General features: G+C 45.7%; 3 protein-coding genes across 7 annotated transcripts in view; 1 reads left to right on the top strand and 2 right to left on the bottom strand.

The window, feature by feature from the left end:
- The window catches only part of LOC140656378 (rho GTPase-activating protein 7-like), a 54,207-nt gene extending 53,828 nt beyond the window's left edge, over positions 1-379 (top strand). For all 3 annotated transcript variants that reach the window (XM_072872014.1, XM_072872013.1, XM_072872016.1), the window contains one exon: positions 244-379. The gene's annotated coding sequence lies outside the window, so the exon portion shown is untranslated. The remainder of the gene's footprint in view (positions 1-243) is intronic.
- Positions 209-19,120, bottom strand: RARS1 (arginyl-tRNA synthetase 1). Of its 2 annotated transcripts, XM_072872018.1 has the most exons (16): positions 19,045-19,108; positions 17,066-17,165; positions 13,274-13,408; positions 12,568-12,756; positions 8,682-8,793; positions 7,571-7,671; positions 6,958-7,079; positions 6,508-6,628; positions 6,064-6,193; positions 5,637-5,741; positions 4,560-4,738; positions 3,928-4,037; positions 3,092-3,197; positions 1,673-1,845; positions 747-994; positions 209-360 (listed from the first exon to the last, which is right to left on the bottom strand). In XM_072872018.1, the coding sequence occupies exons 4-16, from the start codon at positions 12,718-12,720 to the stop codon at positions 251-253; spliced, it is 1,770 nt and encodes a 589-aa protein (XP_072728119.1). In that variant the 5' UTR covers positions 12,721-12,756; positions 13,274-13,408; positions 17,066-17,165; positions 19,045-19,108; the 3' UTR covers positions 209-250. The 2 variants fall into 2 exon arrangements, with proteins under 2 accessions (XP_072728119.1, XP_072728118.1); XM_072872017.1 differs by lacking the exon at positions 17,066-17,165 and having other exon boundaries at positions 19,045-19,120.
- A 1,099-nt stretch (positions 19,121-20,219) lies between these two features.
- The window catches only part of WWC1 (WW and C2 domain containing 1), a 75,280-nt gene continuing 68,527 nt past the window's right edge, over positions 20,220-26,972 (bottom strand). For both annotated transcript variants that reach the window (XM_072873322.1, XM_072873323.1), the window contains 6 exons: positions 26,178-26,325; positions 25,309-25,473; positions 23,958-24,050; positions 22,859-23,089; positions 21,498-21,619; positions 20,220-20,952 (listed from right to left, as the gene is read on the bottom strand). In XM_072873322.1, the coding sequence (XP_072729423.1) occupies positions 20,886-20,952; positions 21,498-21,619; positions 22,859-23,089; positions 23,958-24,050; positions 25,309-25,473; positions 26,178-26,325 (826 nt within the window). In that variant the 3' untranslated portion in view covers positions 20,220-20,885. The remainder of the gene's footprint in view (positions 20,953-21,497; positions 21,620-22,858; positions 23,090-23,957; positions 24,051-25,308; positions 25,474-26,177; positions 26,326-26,972) is intronic.

The following is a 26,972-nucleotide window of genomic DNA, read 5'->3' as shown; positions in this document are numbered from 1 at the left end:
TGCCTCTGTACCTGCGGCTTCCGAAGCCATGCTCCTGTTCTCTCCTTTTCTTACTTTCCTTCCTTCCTCCCTCGCCACCTCCTTTCTTTCCTTCTTCCCTTACCTCCTCCTTGCCCTTCATTCCTTCCTTCCTTTCTCTCCTAAGGGGGTGCTGCTCCCCTACAGCATCTTCCCTTACCACAACCCCACCCCAAGAGACAGAGACATCTCCAGTTTTTTAGTCCCTTTATTGTCACCCCACAGGGCACAGCTACATCCTCTGCACAGGCTTAATCCCCAGGATGTCGAATCCTTTGGCCATGATGGTGGCAGTGGCTTCGCACAGCAGCAGCCTCCACATGTTCACCTTCACGATCTGGCCTGCAAAACACCAACGGAGGAGCTGGAGCAGCTGCTCAGAACAACTAACACCGCCTTCCCCAGGGGAACCCCATCTGCCCACAACCTGGCCCTGGGACTGGGCACACTGAGTCCCCTCCCATTCTCCCCAAGCCAGGCAGACTGACCAGCCCTCATGGTTCCAGGTGCCTGGTTGCTTGCAACTCTCTACTCAACCCTCCTGCTTCACAGGCAGATGATGACACAGGCTGTGCCAGCCACCTTCAGTCCTCCCACACGTACAACACTTGTTCTGCAGCAGCAAGTAGTGTGACAATGGCCTTCCCAGCACAGGGAAATGCCCCACAGATCGCCTGTACCATGGTATGTGACATAGGCACACGTAGCACCCCTAGGCCAACACTCACCACTCTGTCTGTCCTTCTCAACGCAGTAGCAGTTGTCATAGAACTCAGTGAAGGTGGTGGCCAGCTCATAAAGGTAGTCACAGAGCGTGTGCAATAACAAGTCCTCCAGGATCTTCTGCAAGATCTCAGGGAACCTCATGATGCACTTTCCCAGTTTCCACTCCTTCTCATGGTCAAGGATGAGCACCTCCTCCCTGGCTGCCTTCCGCAGCATCTGCTCGTCAATATTGGCTAGGCGAGCAATAGCCCTGAAACGATCCAAAATACAGTCTGCTTGTGAGGGTCTCACTGCTCAACCTGCCCCAGGGCCAGTCTGTAGTTGGTCACGTGTCTGGCCTGTCTCAGGGCTAGCACAGGTCACCCGCTGATCTCCTCACTTGCCCAGTCCTGGGTTACCAGGCCAGAAGAGAGCAATCAGCCCTGGGAACACACAGGGAGGCACTGCCCTCGGAGCGATCCAACAGGGCACTGCAGAGGAACAGGGAGGGATGTGCTCTGGGCCCATGCCTCGGCAAGGACAGCTGATGCTGCCAAGCAAACTGGGGCTCAGGGTGCCAGAAGAACTGTGTGGGGTACAGTGACACCTGAGATAAGCAGCTGCTGGAACAGACACTCACCCTTCTCCAACCACCGAAAACTTCTAATGGAATTACCAGAAACTCCCACAGTTCCCTCCCTGCTAGCTAAAAGCCCGGGATGCATGTCACACAGAGGAGCCCTGTTTCAGATAGCAGAGGACACCATTTTCAAGGACAAATAAGATCTTGCCTATGGCACATACCAGCGTAGCTGACTTCTCTTACCAACTACCCCTAACAGCACTGATGCAACTAAGTAAGTCACCCCTTTCCCCACATCTCCCTTTGCAATAAAGATGCAGAGAGTATCAGAGACCAACTCCAAGCGACTCCCAGCACTCAGCCTACCTGATCCGTGTGAAGGCATACAGCAAATATGCAGCTGTGTTTCCTCGGTCATCCAACATCTTGTCAAAGGAGAATACGTAATCATTTAGTCTGTTGTGGGAGAGATCTGCATATTTAATACATCCAAAAGCAACTGATGTCTGGGCAGCTTTCAGCTCTTCTGCTGTGAGGACCTGTTGCAATTTCAAAATAGGTAACAGTCATGAGGAAGAATGCTACGTGGGCATCACAAACCGCAACACACAGCCCTGGCCACTCAGCACGGCCCAAGAGGAAAACCCAGGCTGCTGAGGGGATTTTACCCACGTGGTACTCAGTGAAAGGGTCACACCCCTTTCCACCTTGGGGCACCAGACAACCCCTCATGCACCCCTCACTTCTCTTGCAATCAAATGGCACTGCAGCCCTGCCCAGGTAAGGCTGACTCCCTCTACATCTGAAGGCCCACAGGACCTCTGTGCCCCATCATGTACTATCTGCCATACAGGTCTGATGCTCATACTGTGCTCCTGCTTCTTACAAACTGCATGTACACATAACAAACACATGGCCTCCTACCCTTATAGCATTTTGGACAGCCCAAGCACTCATAAAACCCCTCTCTGGTGGAACAGTGCCCTGTCAGCATGGCAAAGCACTTTGTGTCCGAGTCATATGAGCCCTTGGGAGATATTAAAGATGTTTTTTTCTGTGCTTCCTCATGTTCCTGTTTAAAAAGGGACCTTTCACTTTCACCCTACGCTGCGTAGCACCAAGGAGCTGCACTTCCCAATTCCACTGCCTCACACAGTGCTTGGACAGAGTTTGGTCGTTCTGTTCCATTCCATGTCCCACACTGTCCAGTTCTCTCCAGGCCATCAGGATCCAAGACAGACAGAAATCTCATTAAGCAGAGGGCTTCCAGCAAACTCAGCCATAGCCTCCAAGGGAAAGGGTGAAGCCTGATGCCAAAGCCCCCTGCAGATCCCCAACCATCCATCACCAGAAGTCACCACTAGCCCAGCAGGCCAAGGCTGCAACTTTATATTCTGCTACCACTTCCTGCATCCAGGGGGAGTCACCACTGTTGCCATCACACCAGTGAGACCTGATGGTACCTGCAAGGCCAGCTACCCTGCCAGGCCCAGTTCTCCTCCCCCGCCCTCAAAAAGCTCTGCAGTACCAGCCAGAGGCCAGCATGCTGCCTGCTGCTCACATTTTCTCACTGCTTTGTACTCAGGGATGCTCTTCTTCACCCATGACAGCACCTTGCCTGAACTGCCATCAAATAATCACACTGATTGTGTACACAACCCATGGCATCTCCTGGGTGGTTTGGCAGTGTCCATATTCTCAGCTCACATCCAGAATGCGGAAACCGTAAGTCTGTGAATAAATCTGGGAAGTTCTCAGGAAAGATAAGCAATTTGTCACAACTACCTTGTCCCGTTCCTTGTCTTTCAGCTTGTCCATGGCTCGTTTCAGCCCTTCCTCCAGCAGATCTATAAGACGCACTGTATCCCCTGAACGAGTTTTGAACTTCTTCCTGAAAACACACAGTCAAAATGACCACCTGCATAAGAGGCAAAACACTCCCACAAAACATGGGAATCTCAGATAACACCCATGGGGTGGCCAGGAGGGGTGACCAGGAAGGCTCCAACAGTCAGAACTGTCCCAGTTCCAGACATTAGGCAGAACACAATACCAGTGCCAGACCCCCACCCAGCCCAGCAAGTCACCTTTCCTTTTGTAACAAAGCTACAGCAAAACCACTCGGTCTGCAACGGCACGTGACCATCAGAGCACACTGGTTTAGCCACACCTTCACAGAGACACAAGAACAACTCTGGAGCACAAGGGCCTGGCTTACAGACCAGGACACAGAGGTTCTTTTCCCAACGTTCATTTCATCCACCATGAGGCAGATCAACAATAAAGGAAAGCATGGCCTTTACTGCTGCCATCTCCCAGTATTCACATCAGCTTCCACTGTACTTCCACCAGCCATTCCCAGTGCCCCTCCCCAAATGCCAGGCAGCAGAAGCCAGGCCCAAGAGGGAACCTGACCACAGCACCAGTGACTATATGCATCAAGGACCATGACACACAATGAAATGACACAGTTACGACTAACAGCATGAATGCAGTGCCCTTTTTTTTTTTTTTGACATGCCACATACATACTTGTCAACAAACAAGAGCAAGTCTTCTGCGTTCACTGAAACATCCTCTTCAGAGCACATACAGAGAAAAAACTACATCCAAAGACTTACTTGTCTTCTCCAAGCACCACTCCAAACGCGGCATGGGCCACTCTGGTTACTTTGGGATCATACCAGCCAATCATCTGTCCAGCTGCAAACACTGTTTGTAAATGCACCGACTGCAAGGAATGAATACCAACAAATGGTTCTCAACCCACTCCACCAGGTACAGTTTTCTTCCCAGCTTTATCTCCTTCACAATGAGACTTAAAATGTTTCTAGCTCCACAGGAAAATTCCACTTCAGAAAGTTCAATGTTTAAAAGAGTTTTCCTGGCTTACAGAAGCAGCAACTGGCAAATTCCCATCACTGCTCAGATACAGAGCTGCCAACCTTGCATCTCCCCAGGTAAGGAGACCCCCAAGTACAAGCAGTACAAATCTCATTCCAGATCTATTGAGATTTAGGCTTCACCCACCTCCAGTACTAACTGGGTCTCTCCCTAATCAATCAGTTCTAGGGGCTCTTCATGGAGACCGCCAGTCACCAAACTAGATTCACCATTACACTGAGAAGGACAAGAGTAAATATACCACACTAAAAACCCTATGGCATTCTACCTATGTTACTGTTGCATCTGTTATTTAACACATTTTCTGATGATCTGTACCAGCAGTGACAGCAGAGGTTGGCATACTCACCTGGCCGCTGTCAACAACATAAATAAGGATATCAGCCTTCTCTTCGCACAGCCTGTGTTTAAGAGCAGCTAAGTCAGATGTGTCATATGTGTAACCTCCGTCTGATTTCATGATCGTCAATGGGACAGGGAAACCTGGGACAAACACGATCTTCCGGCCATCATCAACCTGGACAAATCCTAGAAAAGCAATGGAAAACATTCTGTGTCATATTGAATTTGTTTGAATTTGTCGTATTGAATTTGTTTCAGCACAGGCAGAAACACTTGCCTTCCTGGATGCTACCAAAAAGAAAAGGTCATGCACTCACATTATCAAATAATTAATGGCTCAAAATATGAAAAAACCTAAATGAGAACTCCCTTGACCTAGTCACATTCTGTACTGCACTTCCATAACTCACACTATGCACAAGGAAGCAGATCTGTACAGATCCGGCCTTACCAGAACAGACCTAACTGAATTTAAAAACTCTTGTCACTGGCATCCAGATCCACCTTTACAGCCACAAAAACAGCATCACAAAGTCTTTCAGAGATAAGGCTAGTCAGAACTCTTCGGATGGTCAGATTCAACAACTGCCAAATCCAGACAGGAAACACATAAAACCAGATACTTGTTATGCTCCATTTGGCTTCTTGCCAGTTTATAAGTCAACATGATCCAAAAATGCCACTGTCTTCACAGAGATTTCTCAGACAAAGTTCCCATACAGGCACGACACTAAGACCAGGAAGACTGTCATATATCGCTCCTTGACTATCTAACAAGGATACAATAAAATCCAGTACTACCTCATGCTATTGCCTACAAATATCACAGACAAACTGCTTTTGGTGTCAGCAAGAAAGATGCAAGCTTTCTGGAATGAAACATACAAGAATTAATTCTGCTAATGATTCTCTGGGAGGAAACACCACAAAAGGTCCACTCAGGAAATGTGGCTGAGAAAAAGAGCAAGAGTGGGGAACATGCAACTTCAAAAACATCAGTTCTAAGCCTCTCTCAAGAGGAGGGAGGTTACCTTGCTCATCCTGACAGCTGCAGGAGTTCTGACTCTGAGACCAAAAGCCTCACCTTTATCTTCAAACTCTTTCACGATGTCTTTCATCATCTCATGGTAGAAAGATTCTCCTCTCTCTATGAGTGTGATGTCCAAGCAGTTGTAGATTTTCTGGAACTCTTGAGGAGGGAAACAGAACAAAATACTTCCATTAAATGCACACAGTGGGAATTATGTTTACCAACAGGCACAGCAAGTCCCTAAAGGCATTTTTCATCTCTTGGTGAAGCCATCAGACTAGGACTCAGGAGACAAAAGATTTAGCTGAAAGCCTCCACAGACAGCCCAGTACTTTGGTTGTATTGGCTTTTTTCTTTAAGCTTCTCATAGCAGTGTGGCAGTGATTTTCAAAAGGAAACTAGAGGATGGACTCAGACATAAAGGTGAGGAAAGCCACACTGTTCTACTGCTGAGACGTGTTTCCAAATCTGGCAAAGTCACCTTTCCGCGACACATCACAGATCAGTTCCCATGCTTTAATGAAGTCTGGGTTTTTGCTCTGCAGCAGCACCACACATTGGTAGGCACGTTTCTTAAATTCCTCCTCTGTGTCAAACCTCCTCTTGGATTCCTACGGTAAAACACACTACATGAAAAAGCACCTCTTTCTCCCCTGAAACAAGCTAACATTCATAACAGGCTCTCCAAGCATACTCATCTCAAAAGACAGAGAGGCAGCATGCTTACAAAGCCCTTTAATCATGCCCCATACAGACAATGCAATACCAGATACTGCAATTCATTACCCAGTGACAGGTTATTGCAATAATCTATTAACAGTGATACAATTCTTTTGTTTCTCCAAAACTATGCTGCAATTTGTAAAGCTCCTCCATCTGCTTTTCAGATGTTGACATAAGTATCACACTTATTTGCTACAAATACCTTGTAAAAGGCTTGGAGATCCCCAATGGGAGGAGAAACAGTTAAGTAATCCGGAAATTTGTCTTGGAGGTGAGCAATGAGCATTCCAAACTGGGTGCCCCAATCTCCTAAATGGTTTAACCTTGAAGCAATCAAAGAGCACAATAATAATGATTTCTCAAACATATGCTTTAAAATACATGCATTTTAAAAAATATATATCCTAAAAGAAGAAACACACAGAATATCAGAAATCAAAACGAGGCAAGCCCCCTCAATTTCACTGCAATGAAGCTGCTGCCCATCTTGATTCCTAACCCTGCTACACTTGCTCAGCTTAGTATCTTACTACACATAAAGGATTATTTGTTATGTGCTTATAAAAAAAGACCAATACAGACCAAAGCATAGAGATAAGTATTGCATAAATTTAGTCAAACAAGCCCATCCCACCCAAAAGTCGACTCTCACCTCAAAACATCATAACCTGCAAATTCAAACAGTCGGCACATGCTTTCTCCAATGATGGTAGAGCGCAGGTGGCCAACATGCATCTCCTTTGCAATGTTAGGGGATGAAAAATCCACCACCACCTTAAACACAGTACCAAAGGAAAAAATGAATAAAAGGCAGCAGTCATTACCACACCCCATGTGTTTAATCTGGGCTTTGTTGGGGGGTGGGGGAGAACAAAGCTCGCCTCCACTGCCCCTCACACCCCCTTTGCTGCCAACAGCACACAGCAACAGAGAAGGCCCAGTGGGGGACACCAGAGCAGGCTTCCAGCCTGGGGCTCTGCTGTACCCACCCAGCAGAGGGTCAGGGATCACTCCCAGACTGACCTTGGCACAACACACCGTCCTTGGGGAGCCCTGTCCCTCACTCACCAGAGACCACATTGGGTACATACGGGCTACCCCATGGCCTCCAGTCCCTAAGTCACATCCCATTTACTCCGCTGTAACAACCAGCTGACATGGACATCTGCTCAGCACATCACTTCAGGGGGGAATTTCAAAGCTACCTGCAGTCCAGCACTTTTCATCTATATGGGAGCAGGATGCCTATGCACTTACTCCCGTACCTTTTTCTTTTTGCCAACAGTTGGTGGTTGAACTCCATTCACCAATAAACTGCTCAGCTGCTTTGATACAAAATCCTTTCTCAAGTGGACGTTGATAAAACCTTTAGAGGAGAAAATCAGCAATGAGTGCTGAGGCTGCAGAAGTGCCTCAAACCACTTTTTGTTTCCTTCCCCTTTGGATTTCTGTTTCCTCGCATCAAGGACAAGAGCATACGAAGTTAGCTCGACAAAACAAAAAATTTTTCCAGCAACAGGACAACAAAGCTGCCACTAGAAGACAATTTCTGTTCCCAGATTACAAGAGTCTGTTTCACACTATAGCCTTTACTGTAGGAGTTAGATTCTGCAAGCTAGCCCACCGATATAACTCCTTTTTGCACTGTCACTCAAAGATGAATTTATAAAACCAGTTTTTTATGAGAAAATAAATAATCTTGCCAGGGTTTGTAGAATGCAAAACCAAATCCTGCTTTGTCTCCTTTGTTTAAATTAATATCCTAAAACATAGTTACACCTGGGATAATCCATGCTGTGGAAAACCAGTTTTACTTCTCCTGCTTCACAGAGCTAATGAACAAGCTTCTGCCCAAGCACTCGAAGGGCTGTGCCATGTGGTTTTTGTATTTATGCTGCAGCCCTAAGGAATAGGAGCCCTTGTGTTTCTTCCTGGGTCACAGGGACAAAACAGATGCAGCAATTAATAACCTCCTTGCTACTCCAGCATCTCAGTGCTGAGAGGACAAGGTCTCCTCACCATGCAAGCAACAGCAAGAAGGGCATATCGATTTTTGCTGTGATTTCATGACTGTGGCCTGATACCCATCACCAATTTTCAAAGGGGAAAAACTGGTCCCTTAAGGATCAGTGGAAAAATGGCTAATTAAAGGGCTCAGGATTGCACTTGCCAATTCTAATAGGTAGATTTTCTGCTTGCTGCACAAGTCTGAGGGCTACAAAGCTCACCAAGACAGAAGAACCTAATTCACCCTGTAACTGCAGTTTTAAATCACAAAATAGTTGAACTCAACTCAGCTTCCCTGATCACCACCCAGTATAAAATCACCCTATCAGCTTTAAAACATACAAAGTGTGTAACATGAAACTATCTCACCAGGACCGGCAATTTCAACCTTCTCGATGCATTCGTTGGCAGGAATATTTTTCGATATTTTCTCAGCAATTTCTCTTGGGCTAACCTTCTGTTCCTTAGTTTTGAGCAGTATCTGAAACACAACGAGAAGATCAAGTAAAATTCAGTCCTCCAAAACATTCTATAGAGTGAAACAGAAAGCATAGATACTGCGGCATTGAAAGATCCTCATGATCCTTCAGCTTCATGATGCAGACACACACACACAAAAAAACATCTCTAGCAAATTTTACAGATTAGATCAGCTCTTTCTACACAGCAGAAGTCTAATTAGACTCAACATGTTCACTCCCTTCTGCTAAGGGTAATTAAAGGGTAGCCCCTATGTCAGAAGAAAATCTTCCAGGGTCATTTTTCAAAACCTCTTTAGTGGTTTGGCAAATTTGTATTTCTCTAAGCTAGAGAGAGGGACAAACTCTTTAAAACTCAATATAGCTGGCACAGTCCTTCACATTGCTTCAAAGTCTTGTTCATCAGTCTCACAGGTATCCTCAGCTCTGCCAGAATTCGTATTTGAAGTTCTGAACTGTGCCTACAGTATATGCTGAGTGTGGTTTCAGAGCAAGTCTGCTGATTTATGGTTAAAAGCAACCAAAGCAAACTGCCTTCTGTCCTACCTTAGACTCAAAGTTAATAAATAAATAAATGAATAAATAAATAAAATCCAACAACCCAAGCAACCAAAGATAATCCTAACACTGCCCAATGTTCTTCTAAGTGCATCAGAAAAACTGCTGGTAATGCAGCTCTCCTTTTCCCTCCAGACATAAATGGCCCACTACAAGGAACTCCAATAACATGATGCGAGTTCACATACAATGATAGAATCAGAATGGTTTGGGTTAGAAGGAACCTTCAAAGATCATCTAGTCCATGATTTCTCTGCCCATTCCTAAAGCATCTTCTCACATAGCTTTTTGCAAATCTTAGAGAAACACCCTTTAGGAGGATTCTGCAAGCTAGCCCAACCTGTCCCTTGCAAAACACTACATTCACACTGTATAAAACTACCACAGCTATTTGTTTTTGAGGACACGATTTTCCATTCTTACTGTGACATATTTGAAAATCTATTACCTCACGCCCATCAAGACCACAAAGAGCATGTACCTCTTTGGCAATTCAGAATTTACACTCACTACTGCTTGTATTTGCTAACTTGCAGGCTGCTGCAAAATGTGACTTCTACTTAAGTTTCAGCTTCCTGTTTAACCTGTCATACAGTTGATCATAACAGCATCCGTACAAGATGGTAAAGGCTTAGAATGGGCAAGAAAATAAAACCTCTGTAGCCTTTAATGCTACTCAAAATGCAAACTACAGGAAAAATAAATGCAAAACCAGATTACGGGCACGTATCTGCATCATTCCAGAAACAGTCACCATACTCCTATTACTCTAAGGAGCAGGCAGAGCTGCTGGCTCAAACCCCAGGCATTAATATGCTAACGAGCTCCCAGGAAAACAATATGTATTTGTGAGGGCTGTTTCCACATGAGCGCGTTGCAGGGAGAGGCTGCTGCCTGGCACGTACTCATGCTGCCTGCGAGTCAGGGCACTTCCTGCTCCTCTGGCAGTCACGGTGACAGGTGTTCCTGCTCTGCACAGGGGACACCCTGGGGGAGCAAGGCTCTACGGGGAGACGTGCACCACAGCCAAGTCCCTAAAACTTAGGCTGACGGAAAGTACATAACCTGCTGCTCTCAGAGGTAAACGACTGCACTGCATCCCCTGGCTCTGCTGTGCTGATACACTCTGAGTGTGCTGCCACGCGTCTGTATTGCCAACCGCAGGCCCAGCTTATACGGCGTGCCTTTCCAGGGAACGAACTCTATAGCCAAGCCCAATACTAGGAACTCATATTTACCAGTACAGCTGACAATCTGGAACTTGAAACTCTGGCTTGAAGGGGACCATTCAGACACCGAGTTATGTCAACACTGAGAAGCCAGGACTGCTCGAGAATCCCAACTGTGACTTAATTGGGGTAAAGCAGCGGTCAAAAAAATGGCAGAGCTCCCAAAGCCCGTGTCAGTGCAGTCTCCCAGGGTGCTCCTCTGGATGGAGCCCAGTCACAATATACTAACGAGACCAAGGGAAGACAACATGTATTTGTGAGGGCTGTTTCCACCTTGGCGCTTCAGACCAAGAGCCTGCTGGCTGGCACGTATCGATGCTGCCCAGGAGTCAAACTCATTGTGGCAGGACAACAGACATAGTGGCTGCACATAACAACCTGGGAGAGTAGAATTCCATGTGTGTCGGTGCAAGTTTGATGTCAAGATTATCAGTCTAATAGATTAATAAAGGTGAACTGACAACAGAACACTTAAAAAAAAAAATTGCTTATGTTGAGATTGCAAAATAAAAGATCTGTAATTACGAGTCTACCTCTTCACTCAAAGGCATCAATGCATTGAAAGTTTGGTCACTTTAGCACCTAAGCTAGAATGTACGACCTTCTTTCTCCCCCACCTTCTGGTTTTACTTCAGCACAATCCCAGCCCCCTGAGTAACTCCTGAAGTGCCTCTTATTCTGTTTGGGTCCTCTTTGACCAAATATCTTCCAGAAAGCAGCAATGCCATAATTTTCAAAGAAATTGTTGATACTAGCCATGTTAAAAAACCCCCACTCCTTCCTTTGCACGCACGTAACAGGTGTTCTGTAAAGTGGAACCATTCTTACAGTTGCCTGAAAACCTCCAAGATCAGAACATCATAACAAAAAAACCCACGTTTCCTGCCTTTTGCTCAGTTAAAAGAAAACACAGATGCCACCCACCATAGATGTGGGGATGCTCACACAGCCTCCCCTCAGCAAATGCTTGGGTAACAACAGCCAATAAGACAGGAACATGAGCACAAGAAGTGTGTGGAATAGCACGCTCAAATCCGTCTGAAAAAGCATTTGTCACAAAACTGAAAATGCTTAAAGGAACAAAACAACAATCAGCCAAATTCAGCTGTAACCAGGGAATTAACAACAGACTTAGGAAACAAAGGAGTCAGCTAAAGCAGTACAAACAACAGTACCTGAGCAGTAGCCTACACCTGGTTGGACACTGTGAGAAGGTGCTTCATGCGCACCATAGCTTCTGCGCAAGCCCAACAATGACCCATGCCATCAGGTGCCACGAGTGGCCTGTGCCAGAGCTCACGGAGGGCAGTTCAGGATGCAGCACACAGGGACCTGGGCACAGAGGGGAGTGCCTGGGCCCCTTCTCACTGCCGTGTGCGTTAGTGGGCGGTAGGAAGCTGCAGCACCCAGGCCAACAGGACGTGTGTGCAACCAGGGGAACCCACACTCCCAGAGACGGGGCACGTGTTTGTAACCCACCTGCCCTGTGAGAAGGGGGGGTGCACACATAACTCTGTGCAAACGTGTGTGGCGACATCATACCTTCCTGGCGTTACAGAAGAACATTTAGAGATTTGTAGGTGTTTATCAACATTTTCTAACTGTCCAGAATTGTGATTTATTGTTTTGCTGATGTTAGTTCCAAACATATAGCTCAATAATTGGTAGTTAATTGCACATCATTAGTAAATCAAAGCAGCACTTAAATCCTGATTTGATTTAGATCCCACAAACTGAGCAGTTTTTCTGCATGACACTCATGTAACTGTCTCATACCAGTCATCTAAACAGAGGTTTAAAGGTCTAATCTGTGAAGGCCAATGCTTGCCCTAAAATACCATTAGATACTCACTGAATTCTCAGCCCAGAGGCCTGCAACAAGTCTGAAACAGGTCCAATACTGCAGCTCTCGCTGTGCTGTCTATCACTTAGCTTCCAACAGACAACATCCCCATTTTTTACTCCCTTTGTAAGACTGTTCAGATTTACCTGTGTTATGCCCATGGCGCTGTTACACTGGTAATCCCCAAATTTGGGCTGCTGACTTGGTGTCACTACTAGTGGAGGGTTTTCTAAATCTGGGTAGGCAGCTTCAATAGCAGCTCCAAAGATCTCCTGAAGACAGCTGTTGATATTAATCATGCTTTTTGCTGTTTTACTTCTTTCCTCTTGAAGGCTCTGAAAAAACAAAATCCAGAAGGCTAAATTCACAGCATCTGAGGAGCTGTTACATCCCACTTTTTTCCTTGGCTGCCTGGCAAAGCATGGCTGACAGATTTGGCTGACACCTCTAGGCAGAGGAGCAACATATACAACATAAAAGTCATGTGATTCAAGGGCTGCTTCTCCCTTTGAACATCCCAGCACAAACACTTGCCCTGAATGCAGGGCTGCATTACTTCTCAGACCTTTGCCAGTGACCCTGGTAGGATCCAGACCTCAGCTGGGCTGCCCGTTACATGACTAGCCAAGACTTGACAGTGTGGGCTTATTAACCTACTGCCATTTTTCATAAAGTAGGTTTCTGTTTAAGGAACCAAGAAATATCTGATGTGCCACCAACAATTAAGGTCTCAGAATGCAGAGTGAGCACACTGTCACACATCACTAGTTGTAACAAACTGACATCATTTATTTAGCTTGTCTTAATGAGAACAAAACCACATGCTACAGCATTAAGTCTTTACTCCCTTACCTTTCGAAGGAAATTTAACCGATACTTAAGTTTTGCGTTTTCGTCTCGCAACCCTTCCAAACTCGGGGAGACTCCCAAGCATCCAAAGTTCTTCAGACGCTCAATTTCTGCAGTTAACAACTTGATCTCGCTTTCCTGAAAAGCAAATTCAATTGTCACACAGTAATTCTTGGAGTGGGGGGACAGAAGGTGAGGAGCTGCAAGATCTTAGATACAGTTCTAGTTTTGCCTCATAAAGGTAACAGCAATGACATGTAAGTTTAATAATTCCAAACAATTAATGTTTAAAGGTGGTTTATATTTGTGTCAAAAACAGGGATTCTGAAACGTTCTTAAAAAAAGTCAGTGAGATAATAATCTCATAATATCAAGACAGAAATGCAAGAAAGACAACAGGTCATGCTAATGAACACATTCCCAAAATAAGCACTTTCTCCAGCTTTTTTAGTCTAATAAAGATGTCAAATGTTTTGACTTAAAACTCCCTAAAGCCTCCTTCAGCCAGTTTCACCATCTCATAGGCCACAGTTTCTCTTCCAGAGCATGAAAGCACACTCACACAACCCCAGCAAGCTCAAACGCCAACTGGAGACAGGAATGCCAAGAAGTACAGTATGCTGCTTCATAAGGAATTCATAGGTCCATTTCTGCAGCATGCATTCACTTCCGCCTTGCCACACCACCTTTCCTTCCCTACCTCCAGTGTGGCTTCTCCCTTAAAATGGACATAAGGCATTCGGGAGCAATTAAGAATTTCAGGTGGACCTCTATGCTCCAAATACACAAACTTCCCCGTGCTTCCCCATGCCCCTCCAGAATTCACAGCCCAGGGCACAGGAAAATGCTTCAACAGACAGTCTTAGCCCAATGGTTGGAAGCTGCTGCAAGGAGCAGTAATTTTCCTCGCTCCATCGCCTGAAGAAACCAAATATCTGAAACTTCATCTCTGTTGTCCATCTCTTGTCCTCCCCATCATATGCTTTGTGTCCATCAGCCACAAACCTGGCTCACAAACGGAAGTCTGGAGGCTACTGAAAAATTTAAGTGACCCAAAGCCGCTATGGAGAGAGAGGCACCTAGGAGCACTCCCCACCCTGGCTCGCCAGCCCCTCACCTGACTCATTCAGGCTCTCCTCTACCAGAACTCCCACAGCAGGAGGCAGCTATTATTGTAGTCAAATAGGCCACCAAACATTATCAGAAAGGCTTATTTACTTTGTTGCTCTTGAAACAATCAGAATATTTAATTAAGGAAAAAAATTGGGCCATCAAATTTTCTGGTCTTATGTGTCCACCTGAACAACAGCTCCCACAAATGCCACTGTAACTAACTGCAGATGCTCAAAAAACCTAAGCTGAGCCAAAACCATCTTAAGATTGGGCTGTTTGTGGAGCAAGCTCAAAATAAGTACTTTTGAGGTCATTCTTCATTTGCCCTTCAGCGTCCAGCACGCTTTGCAGCCTCAAGGTCTTCTCTGCTACAGGAGAACAGGATGCTTCCTGCAGGTTCAGATGTGAAGGAACAGGACTTTGAGGAAAAAACCCCACCTTTATCAAAACCTCTGGTTTGGCATTTAGCCAACTAAAATCATTGAACAGCACCGCTGTATCTCAAAAATAACTCCCTTCAAATAGTGCATCGCAGCTTTTCCTTTTGCAGTCTTTTCTTTTTTTAACCAAGGCAGACCCCCCCAAAAGCCAGACTGTTTTTCTCTCACATACATATACATACCTTCCCCCATATAACCAACAGAAAAAATATTTATTTTCTACTTTTCTTACTGGCCTGACCTGGTAGCATTTCATATAACTTACAGACTCACTTGAAAAATTTTCAGACTGAACTTCAAGTTTAAAATAGCGCAAGAGAGATTTCATTGCATTACTTTACAGTTGTTTCACTGTAAGTTTTTGCTACAAACTGACTTAAAGGAACATCAGAGCAGTGACATGCATAACATCTCCCCCTCACCCTAGAATGTGCTTTAAGAAAAGCACAAAGATATGTTCTACTCTTAATACCACATTATCTGTAAATTCTGTGTCCACCCAGTATTACCTTCTCTCTAGCAAAGTCACCAGCTTCAGGACAGGTTAGCAAGTCAGACCCTTAGGAGAGTTTTGCATTGAGGACAAACATTGTCCAGATCCAGAAATTTGCATTCTGCTTTTGAAATTAAAATCACTACATACCCAAGCCAACAAGCAGCTCACATTTATTCTTCCTGCATTAAAAGATTCCCCCAAAGCTATAGCCACCAAGATATTTCAGTACCATTGTCAAACTTTTCAGAACAGAAATTCGATTTGGATTTTCCTCCATAATCACAGATGCCTCTGGCCACCCAAGTTAAGAATCGCAGGAGGCGAGATGACCAGTATCTTAGTGGAGCTTCTTTCCATATTGTTAGAATACAAGAGAGGATAAGGAAAGAGGTTTATCCATGTGCATGAGAACCCAGAACAAGGGTTCTCAGGAATCACCGACCCCTGGGGCAGGCATCTGGCCCAGCTTTTCCCACACAAATACAGGGTAACAACTAGCATCCCAATCGCTTGGATTTGGCCAGGAGGTAAACAACTCTAAAACAATGCCACAGTTCAGTAAGTCTCATCTACTTCTTTCCCATGACTGCACCAGAACAGTAAATCCACAGCACAGACACCTGCAGATAGGAGGCATTCAGGCTGGCTCCATTTCAGATTTGACCAAGCCCAATGTGTCATGCTAGACTAGCACAATTTTCCTATAATGTTTTGTGCTCCTCTTCTGCAGAAGGTTTCAGTAGCAGTCTTTATGTTACTTGAGTGTGAACTGAAAGCAAAAGTTTCACCACGGTGGTCTAGCTGCCTGTCCCAGTATTGCTGCTGCCATTTAAGTCTCCCTTTTTGTGCTCATCAACAGCTCATACAGATGAGGGAACGAACTTTTCATTCAAAACCACCCAGCAGAAAAGCCTGAACTCAGCAATGATTACACTAAGTTCCAAAATCAATGGGGTTAAGATCACAACAGCTGGGCTGAGACAGCTGCACAGCTGAGTACAGCTAACAGCTCCAAAACCGGCAACAAGGGCACCCTGGTTCACGGGCCAGTCAGGAAGGGAACACCACTCATGACCCTCCTCTCTCTGATGACCAGTGATAGGACACGAGGAAATGGAATGAAGCTGCATCAGGGGAAGTTCAGACTGGAGATTTGGAAAAGGTTCTTCACTGAGAGGGTGGTCAGTCACTGAACAGGCTCCCTAGGGAAGTGGGCATGGCAGCAAGCCTGTCAGAGTTCAAGGAATGTCTGGATGATGCTCTTAGTCATATGGTTTAGTTTTAGGTAGTCCTGCGAGGAGCAAGAGTTGGACTCAATGATTCTATGGGTCCCTTCCAACTTAAGATATTCCATGATCCCCACACCCATAACCATGTTTCTGAGCTCTCCTGGAAAAAGGTCTTTAGACATTCACATGTTATAAACACCCCTTATCACAGCAACCTCCAATAAACCTAATTCTCTAGCAAATCACCTATGAATGCTAGATGTTGTTAAACAGGTATTATAAATTCTACATGAAAAACAAACTACTACATTAAACTACAGATACTCCTTGTAATTCCTCTCTCACAGTACCATCCAAGTGAGGAAGGGAGACAACGCCAATACACCTCTGATCTACAAAATGTGTACTTGAGAAAAGGAAGGAAGAAGCTGCTGTTCAGGACATAAAGTTTCACTACCTGGATTATTCTACCTGCACAGCCCTGGACATATCACAACTTGTCAGTAAAGGGTCATACCTGATGACCACCTCATGAGAAGCTGCGGGAATTACATGAGGCCATGCTGACATCTCCAAGGGCACTTTGGTCAGCTCAGTACTAGAAATCTTCCCCTCACCTGTGAATACAAAAAAACTATAGCTTTTTCAATAGGACCAAAATCATCCTTACATTTTCTCTCAGCACATAAGAACGTCTTCCAAAGACCCCACTGAATTAACATGAAACTTGCATAAGCATCTGTCTCTGAGCTTTAATGTGATAGAGCTTTTCTCTATCACATTTTAAAAAAAAACAAAAGAGAGAAAATGGCCTGAGAAAGCATGGCAAAGGGGCCACAGCACCTCTCTTCCTTCCCCTCCTTCTTGCCTCCTGCACAGTTTTCTCAGTTTTCTCTCTGCTACTATTCCACGAAGCCTTTGCTGAGCTGGCTCAGTGCAGTAACTCGGCAGACACTCGTTGCTCTTTGTTGGGTTATTTTCCCAAAGAGCTAATGATTTCTGCCAGCTGGCTCACAGAGGGCTCCTCCAGGGCATGCTGGAGCTGGCACCAGGAAGCACATGGCTGGGAGTGAGGTGACAAGGAGATTCAGGCTCAGTAATTCCACATGGCCTCCTTCAGCCTCCTGGAGTTAAAGAGCTGAACACTGTCCCTCCTGCTTTGCTTTAGAGTGACTGGAATTTGTTTATGGACTAAAGACCAGACAGCAGTGACAGCAAAGGGAGAACCACCTTACCAGAATACCCAAGATGCCCTTCCTCTCCTAGCAGCTACAAAGGAGAAATGCAAAAACAAAGGCAAAAAGGAGTTGCAGAGACTCAACAGCCAGATTTATTATCTCTGTATTTTATGGCAGTGCTTATTGTATGTTTGAATTGTGAGTAGAAAACGTATTGAAAAGATGCTTAAGAACACATGTGTACGATAGGCAAAAACCACAAACCAAACGTCCAAAATCTCTCAGTTACATGCTCTTGGGACAATATGTGAGAAGTGAACCTGTAGGATTCAAAGTTTTACTGAAGCTGCCTCTGTGCTCTACTGTCAGTATCAGTCATTGGCTAGGAAAAACCTGACAACTGGATTATTCCTTTTAGTCACTGAAAAGGGAAAGAGTTATTACCATTTTTTTCCCCAACCCTAAGCACTTCACAGCTGCAATAATCCTGTTTGAGAAAGCCAGGACCGCTGTTAGCATACCTGCCCTCCAACAGGTCCTCCGAAAGCGCTTCTCTGGCTGCTCTGGGCTCTCAGGACCCACTGGAGCCGGTGCTGCCTCTCCCGAGGGCAGGACACCCTTCTGCCCACTGCCCCACCTGGCCGCAGGGCAATTCTCGCAAGGCAACCACAGCGAGCAGCCAGCTAAAGTAACAGCACAAACAACTAGGGCGGCAACACACAAAACCCTGTCTGACATCTTTCTGTTGCCTTTTTTGGGGAAGCTTTTTGCAGAACATCATCTTGAACCCTCATCCTCGCTGAGAAGTGCCATGAGCTGAACCACGCCCCCTGACCGCATGACACAGGGTCTCAGGAACGAGAGAGTGCTTTTACTCTACTTTTTGTCTCCAGAGAAACGCCTGTTTTGTGCCTTTCTGTCCGAGACCAGCCCTCCGCCCCCCGGCACCCCCCGAGCGCCCGGCGGGCCCCTCGCTGCTGCCCAGAGACCCGCCTCGGGCTCCAGGTACTGCTGAGGACTCTAGCCAGAGCCGGTAGCTGGGGAGCCTCCCTCCGGCCGCACTCGCCCGCCCAGCGAGCTCGCCCGCCGCTTGCGCCCCCCTGAAAGCCCCAGGGACCTTCAACGCCTTCCCCGACGGAGGCCTCCGGGACGTGCCGCCAGGCCCAGCTCTGTCCGCGGCCGGGGCGGCCCGCACGGAGCCGATCCCGCCAGGGAGAGCCGCCCGGGCCGGCGGGGCAGGGGCCGCCCCCGGGGCGGCTCCGGCCGTGCCGTCCGCTCTCCCCCGGCCCGGCCCGGCCCGGCCCGGCCCCGCCCGCACCTGCCGTGCCAGTCGAGCTGCGGACTGCGCCACGCGCGCCTCCATCCTCGAGCGGCCGGAAGCGGAAGTGCGCGGCGGAAGCGGAAAGCGTGGGGGGAGAAGCTCGAGCGCGGCGGCAGTGCCCCCGGGCGGCGGGGAGGGCCCTGGCAGCGTCCTGCCTCTGACGTCACCCCCGGCACGGGCCGCTGGGAGCCCCGCGCGCCCGGCGGGAATGGCGGGGCCGGGCCGCGCCGTGTGCCTGTCCGTCTGCCTGTCCGTCTGCAGCGGCGCGGAAGGCGGGAGCTGGCAGAGCTGGAGGCCTCCTTGTGACTCGGAAATCCTTCTTCCTTAGGCTGAGGTGGTGTGCCCGTGCCTGCGCCCCCAGTTGTTGCTCTTCAAAATCTGAGCGGAGCAGGAAGGAGTTGTGCGGAAGGGAGAGGCTCTCCCAAACCCGACCAAAGCCCCGCTGTCAGATGTGAGCAACCGGCACTTTCAAGGACAAAACATACATGAGAAACTTCCAGGCCGCAGTGGGTGGGTGGAAAATGGACGCCTGGTGTTCACTGACCTAGCTCCTTACTGCAGCCAAGGGCCTGCTCCCCGAGGGCTGCCCGGGCCTCCATTGAGCATTGGGCACCCAGTCAATAGAGGCCCAAAGCACAGTAATCACCACTGTTAGGAGGGGCACCGTGAACTCCCGGGAAAAGGCAGTAAACGGACAGAGGCAGGGAGGAAAACCAACAAACACTGCCAGTTACGGCGTCTCGTGACACAGCGGTTGCAAGTCTTCAGGGGATGGTGCTGGGGAACGTTCCCTCAGAGCCATGAGCACAGCCATGAGAGGCTTGGCGCAAAGATGCTGGGGCTGGGGTTAGCGATGGGTCAAGTGGCTCTTACCCAAGTATGTGCAAAACATTTTTCTGTAACAAACCAGGGAGCCGGTGAGTTACATCTCTAGCACCTTTGTAAAACCTACATTTAGAACAAAAGGGAAAATCCCAGGAGCACCCAAGTTACTCCAGAGTATAGCCACCAGCTACCTCTCAAAAATGCCTGGTCTGAAGCATTTACCGAGCAAGACACATTAAAAGCTATATACTTCCAGCTAGTGACAGAAAAAAACCCCACAATTTAGGTGCCAGGTGATGAGAAGATTCACACAAGACAAAAAGTGAGAAGGCAGGTTTGTCCAGAAAAGTCACTTTATTGGAAAAACCTAAAATGGACTTAAAACCTGCAGCCCTCCTCCCACAGCAGTGGTTTCAATGGGCTCCCCAGGTTACTTTAACAGACCCACTACAGACATGAGCTGCAGTACAAATGTTAAAAGTGCAAGTATTCTGAACTTCACACCCACTTTTATGACCTGGCAGGAAACACAAATGCTTCACAGCTCACAGAGAATTCGTTCACAGCACTTGGGAGGCAAAACCGGCTCCCTGCATTCCCCACAGGATACAAAATACATCACTCAGAGGAGAGTCCGATGCAGAACATCATAGAACGTAGGGGTGAGGTTCCTTCAAATTTATTTTATTGCAGTAAAACCTCTAAAAGGTAGAGCTGTACAAAAAGTCTAAACAGCATTATTTAAGAATAACAGCACCTTACGCTGCATTTGTTCTTATTTAAAATTCTATTTCCCAAAAATACATTCCTAAATATACAAACTATACAATCTTGTCACTTTAATGCTGGTTTCTGTGATGATATAACTTTAACCTAAAAATCTTCAAAACATCCATATACTGACAAAAGCTCTAATATACAAATGCCTTGGTACCTTCATAAAACCACATAAATAACTTCAAAACCCAAACTGCATTTGTAGAATTGTCCAGAAAGCAAATACTTTATGGTGATCACACATCGTCTGCAGAAAGCGTTGGAATGTTTATCCTTGGCCGTGTGAAAAATGCCATTTTCTCTCTAAAAGAAGATGATCAGTTGTTAATGCAACAGAAGTCTTGCCAGAAATGTCCATCATCCACATTAAAATTTATCTCACCAGCTGTCACCACAAGGAGCAGCAGCACATCCTCTCACAGCCTACACCTCTTATTTACATATCAGACATGAGGCATCCTTACAGTTAAACATACAACACTGACCTTATCAAAAGGCTTGATAAGGCTTTCTGATTTCAGAAAGGCTTGGGTTTTGGGCTTTCTAGGCCCCTTACTTAGGGAAGCAAAGGGCTGCTTCTGCATTAAACAAAGGATTTGTGAATTTCTTGCCAGGTGGGGAATGATTTGGAGTGCTGCTGGTTGTGTTGAGGTCACATGCAGTGCTGCAGCTGGTTTCCCGACTCTCAGACCTTATACTTTGATATAAAAATACAGAATTTTTTGTTTAAGCAGAACAGTTGAGTGCTTCTACAAAGATTAGCTTTCCTCATCAGCATCTTAGTCACCCATAGAAAAATCATGGTAGCAGTCAATTTTTCCTTCCCTTTCCCAGTGACCGGTACTTACCTGAATGACTGTACTTCCAGAGGCTCCTTCCGACTCTGCCCTCGCAGCCTGTGGACATCCTTGGCAGCAGCTCTCATCATTTTATCAGCTTTGAGCTCACACTTGTGTTCTGCTTTTTCCACCTTAACAAATAATGGAAAAAAGCTGTTTTGTGTTTCCAGGAGGAATCATTTTATCCCAGCTAATCTCCAAATACAGCAGTATTTCAGCTGCAGTTCTAAGGGGCTTGGAAACTGTTGGCTCTAGAATCACAAGCCACAGAAGCTAAACTGAAGGCTTGTCAGCCAGCCATTGTAATGGACCGAGCTTTTTGTAAGGTCTTCTTCCAGCAATTTGGCAAGAATCATGGGTACTATCTGCACCTTCTTGATCTATTTTTTAAGCCAGCAGATCAGCCCATGCAAGAACGTGGCAACCCATGTTCCGGCTGTGCCCCAAAGAGCACCTTGTACCAACTCACTCCTACACCCGATGCCCTAACAACTTAGTTTCTGCCTGGTGTCAGCAGAGGTGCTGACACTGATAAATCACAGAAGTTGAGAAGAAGCCCTGTACACGAGGGAGAGTATGATGTCGACAGAGTAAGGTAAGTGCTAACCATGACACACCACAGCTACAGATAGGGTGTGTCACAATCTGACACACCACAGCTACTATGGATTGGGAGGCTGCACTTCGCAAAACAGATGGCATTTGTGACTTCTTGCGTTTGCACCTGTGCTAAGGCAGGAAATCTCTGTGCTGGTAAATGCATGGGTTCAGGACTACAGGAAATCTACAGCAAGTTAAAAAGGGGTCTAACTCCAGCAAAAGTGATAATGCTTTCAAAGTCGAAAGACAACTTTCATAAAAGAACACACAATTGTTTAATGAACTGTTTGTTGAAATTCTTGATAATTAGTTGTGTCTCCTTTGCATCCCTGCCCTGCAGCCCACCCTTCAAAACAGAAAGGTCAATACTATTAAGCTCTTAAAGCCATAAAGTCTGCTATTATCTGACATATTATCACTTCATATGCATAAGGATCCTATTCTAAAGCCAAGTGTCATCCATGCACAAGTTTTATGCAGCCATTATTTCTCTTAGAAGAAGGAAGAGACACGACTGCTATCTTCCTAACCCTCGTATCTGTGGGAGGGAAGGCACAGACTCTGCAGTTTGTAAATACCACACCTGAGAATAGCCAGCCACTCAAGGACTGCAGCTTCTATTATCAATTGCTTGCTTGATGGAGCCTTAAGTGGAAGACACGAGTGACTGTAGTGCTAAGGCTTCATTTCCTGACTGTCCAAAGTACCCTGTTTCTCAAATCATGTTTCTCAAACATCTTGAATAAAATCCAAGGGCAGGTTTTACTCACTCGTTTTTCCACTAGCCTCAGCAGCAGTCGAAATCTCTCATCATCCTTCACCCACTGTGGCAACTCTTTTTCACCCTGACTTTGAGCTTGTTCCAACTGTTCCTTCAGTTCTCTCAGCACCGAGATCTCCTGAACCAGCCGATCATGCCAGGTTTTTGAAGCTTGCAGGTCCAGCTCCAGGTCTAGTGAAGTGCGGATTAGGCGCTCTGTACCAAAGGATTTGATTGAAGGCTAGAAAAGAAGGGGTGTATGAACACACTGATGAGAACTGTCCTGACCACTCCCCCATGAAGGGACAAATATATCATGAGACCCATTTTTCCAGAACTTCTCTTAGCACAAAGCATCTCTATTGATCCTGCTTTCCAATCTGTCTCAAGACAGAAAGCACAAACTCAAGCAAGCCTTATAGATAAGACTTTTGATTTTGGTGTTTCCACTAAATTTCTTCCTTGGCAGCTTCTCCAAATCAAACAAGTCTTGCTTGCACACCTTGCTCCTACGTTTAATGTCTCATCTTCAGATGAATCCACAATGCAGCAAAAAAACCTGTGTTTGTTTTTTCCAGTAACATATTATGTTGCCTTCTGCTAGTTTCAAACACAAGCTGCCTCAAGAAAACCATCTCCTTAGGAGCTCAGCATCAGTATCCTGGGGGAATTTCAGTGATTGCCATCACAACGGGCACAGGGGTTCATTGTGTGCCACAGAGTCACTACACAGGGTCACCTGACCATGAGACATCATTCTGCTCACCCTCTTCCCCAGCTCCTCACATTTGTTATTAGTACTTAAGAATCTTGCAACAATAAACACAGCAAAACTATTTGTGCTATTTCTGCTCTGACAAGATGGAAGATACCAGCAACCATCTTCCTAAATTGATTGTTCTAAAGGAGTTCCAACTTAAACGTTCCTGTCTCATATATTCTGATATATCAAAGAAAAGTAGTCTTGAGAGACTGCTCACACACAAAGAAAAGGTTGTGAATGAAATCACATGGCAACTGATTTATGTTTGCAAATTCTTCCTTTGAAAGTTTTCTGTTTTTTGCAAGTGTCTATGCTAGAGAAAAAAAGTAAGTGGTGATGTTTTTACCCGTTTCACTCTGACACTTCGTCTCTCCATTGCATTTCGAACGAAGGGGGGCTTTTTGGATAGCGTTGAACTGTCACTATCACTGCGATTCAGCTGAAAATGAAAGTGAAAACCACATATTTTTCATGAAAGAAACACAAGCAGTGCATACACACGTTATTAGCAAGATCACAGGGTTTTGTAAGTGATTATAAGCAGTGACGTAAGCAGAGCTATGAAGTTTTGTGAAAGGCTACCGTGGACAGCTGCCACCCCAATCTGAGTGCACAACATGCAATCCACTTGGCACAGCCAGATCCTCCCACAAGCCTTGAACTCTGTCCCTTTTTGGGAATAGACTGCATGGAAAGAGAGACACTAAGTTAGGGTATAATATGGAACTCTACCCCACTGGCCTTCTCCTGTGCAAGTAACTAGGCTGGGCAAAACAGCCTAGAAAAATAAGCTCTAAGTAATAATAATAATAAATTAGTCTTTTCTAGCATCTGTAAAACATGGGGCTATTTTATGAGAATTTCTCTGTGCTTCAATCACCTGTATTTTAAGCTAGTGGTGCAAGAGGTAGGTTTACCTGTAAGCTATCCCCCTGGGTTTTTCAACTTAAGAGTTGTCATGTTACAAACATACAGCCTGCCTTCTGCTTCTGAATCACAGAAAACCTGCACATCAAATCCAGCTCAGCTTATTAAGAGCATGCCCACTTAAGGACAGGTCATGCGTGATAAAAGGCAGTGCTTGCTTGTTTGCCAATTCAATTTAAAAGATGAGTTATTTATAGTTTAGGCTGACCCTCAATCCAGGAAATACTTGCGAACAAACATTTCAAAGCAGTGAAAGTGACATCCTGACCCAATACGTGGCCTGTTCAGTTACCCTCAGACAAAGCACACTGGAGAGTTTCAAGCTTCCACAATTTTTTTGCTGACATTATCAGGTATTTACCTTTCCATTTCTATCAAGCTTTCATGTTCACCTCATCTAAAGGCAGGTGGACATAGCTAACAGTTCAAGTTAGCACAGAACAGTCTTAAAGCAGCAGGAAAGGTTTGATATGCAGCTTATTCATCACTGTCTTACAGCAGCCTTTCCAGGTTAGTTTGGGCATCTCAACATGCTGCATGTACGCAAAGATACATGCACATATGTATTTTATAAATTTGTGCTTAATACTATTAGTTCCAAGGAAAGATACTGTCTAGGAGGTGAGGACAGAGCAACTTCTGAAGTCAAATGGGGAGAGAAGAAAGCAGTGTCAGGTCTCTGTGAGAAATTCAGCCTAAGTGAACATTGACATCATGCATTCAATTAATGAAAAACAGCATTTATAACCTCAGGATTGCATTTTCCTTACCCGACACACATACTGACTTTGTGGTCCTGGTGAAAATGTTTTTGAGCGGATGATAGTGCTGCCTCTGACAAACTGAGTTTGGGGTGGATTTGCTGCTCTTTTGTCTTTTGGACGAACTACAGTAGAAGACTGTGCAAGGCTCTCCGTGTTTGTCTCTTTATCTACCTGAAAGACAGATACTGCAGTGTAAACGCCAGCTTGCCATCTTACCGATGACACATACCCAAGGCTGTCTGACAGCCACCTGCAATACGTCTCTGCTTTCAGTCCCAGAGGCATCGCATTCAAAAACAGATATTCTTTAGCCCTTTTCATGCAGGGTGTCCTGACACTTCACTCTTTGAACTCAGTAGCTGCTACATTAACTGCATCACTCCCTAAGGGCTCCACATCCATTGATCGCTGTACAACACAATTGATTCCAGCGAGCTTTGTCTGTTGATCCAGTACATCAATGTGACCTGGCAATCTCACACAGAACAGAGATATGATTTTAAAGACTATTCCCTTATTTGTTGTGCATCTGCAGCAAAGATCCAAATCGCTGTATGTACATGCACAGAGAGCACGTGAGCAGCACATGTTTATTAGACTGCAACTACATTCACAATTAAACAAGGTCAAAGCCACAGTCACATTAATGAAAACAGTTTTCATGAGCAGCAAAAAGAAGGCATGAAACGATGCTATATTAACTGTGGGACAAAATTGTCATATAGAGTTATTTAAAAATACTTCAGGTAGATAAACATTTAAACATCAATGATGAACTTCCAAATAACTGCTGTAGCCTTGCTCAGCTCAAGAGCAATCCAGTCAGCAATGGGAAGCTTAACTCATCTTTCTGTTCAAATGGCCCTTGACTTTACCTTCACTGCTATTTCCATGTGCAGCTGGGAATTTGGACTTTCTTCTGTTTCCCACAGCGATTTTCCAGCACAGAATTCTTCCTCCTCATCTGCTTCATTTTCACTGATCTCGTCCTGTTCTTCCTGATCAGGAAGCTCTTCGTCTTGCCTGTTAAGAACAGCTTTGTTATTGAACTGGCTTACTGTGCACAATAGTCTGGTGTTGCAGCAGGAGTTACCTCCTGTAAGCTGCTAGACAGAAACATGTCCCCCCGAGAAGTTGTACCTGGCGGGTCCTGTAGTCACTGAGATTACGCAAACACAGGCTTATAAGGGAATAACTGAAACTGGAGTAAAGCTGCACCAGAAGGCAACCACTACAGCCAAAAACTTCATACTGATCTTGCTTCAGAAGAAGCAGGCTGAGGGTTCAGCCATGTGGTCTGAGCTTAAAGTGGGTGCATCTTAAGGGGACCTCTCAGGGTGCCATTAATCTTAGCTTAAAAAGTGATGCTGGACAAAACTGAAGCATTGTTTTAACATCCTTTTCAGCTCCTCTGAACTCACAGCTGGCTTCTCCATCAAACTCATTGGTCAGGCTTGCTTTTTATTTCAAATGTTGGGCTTCATTAATAAAATCTGAATGTGAACCATGTAAACAACAGCCAAAATTAATATTCAGGCAAAGCTTTGCACCATACAGTGGAGCTTTCGTGGATTTTCATAGAACACTGTACAAATAACAAAATTAGCATAGTGCTATTGACTATTTTCAATGTTTCTCAGCTTTGTTCTCATTTCCCAAGCACAATCTCC

The sequence above is a fragment of the Ciconia boyciana genome, chromosome 9 (genome assembly GCF_034638445.1).
Source record: "Ciconia boyciana chromosome 9, ASM3463844v1, whole genome shotgun sequence".
NCBI classification, from domain to species: Eukaryota; Metazoa; Chordata; class Aves; order Ciconiiformes; family Ciconiidae; genus Ciconia; species Ciconia boyciana.
Note: the sequence above shows the minus strand (reverse complement) of the source record. Positions and strands in the feature narration are given on the sequence as shown.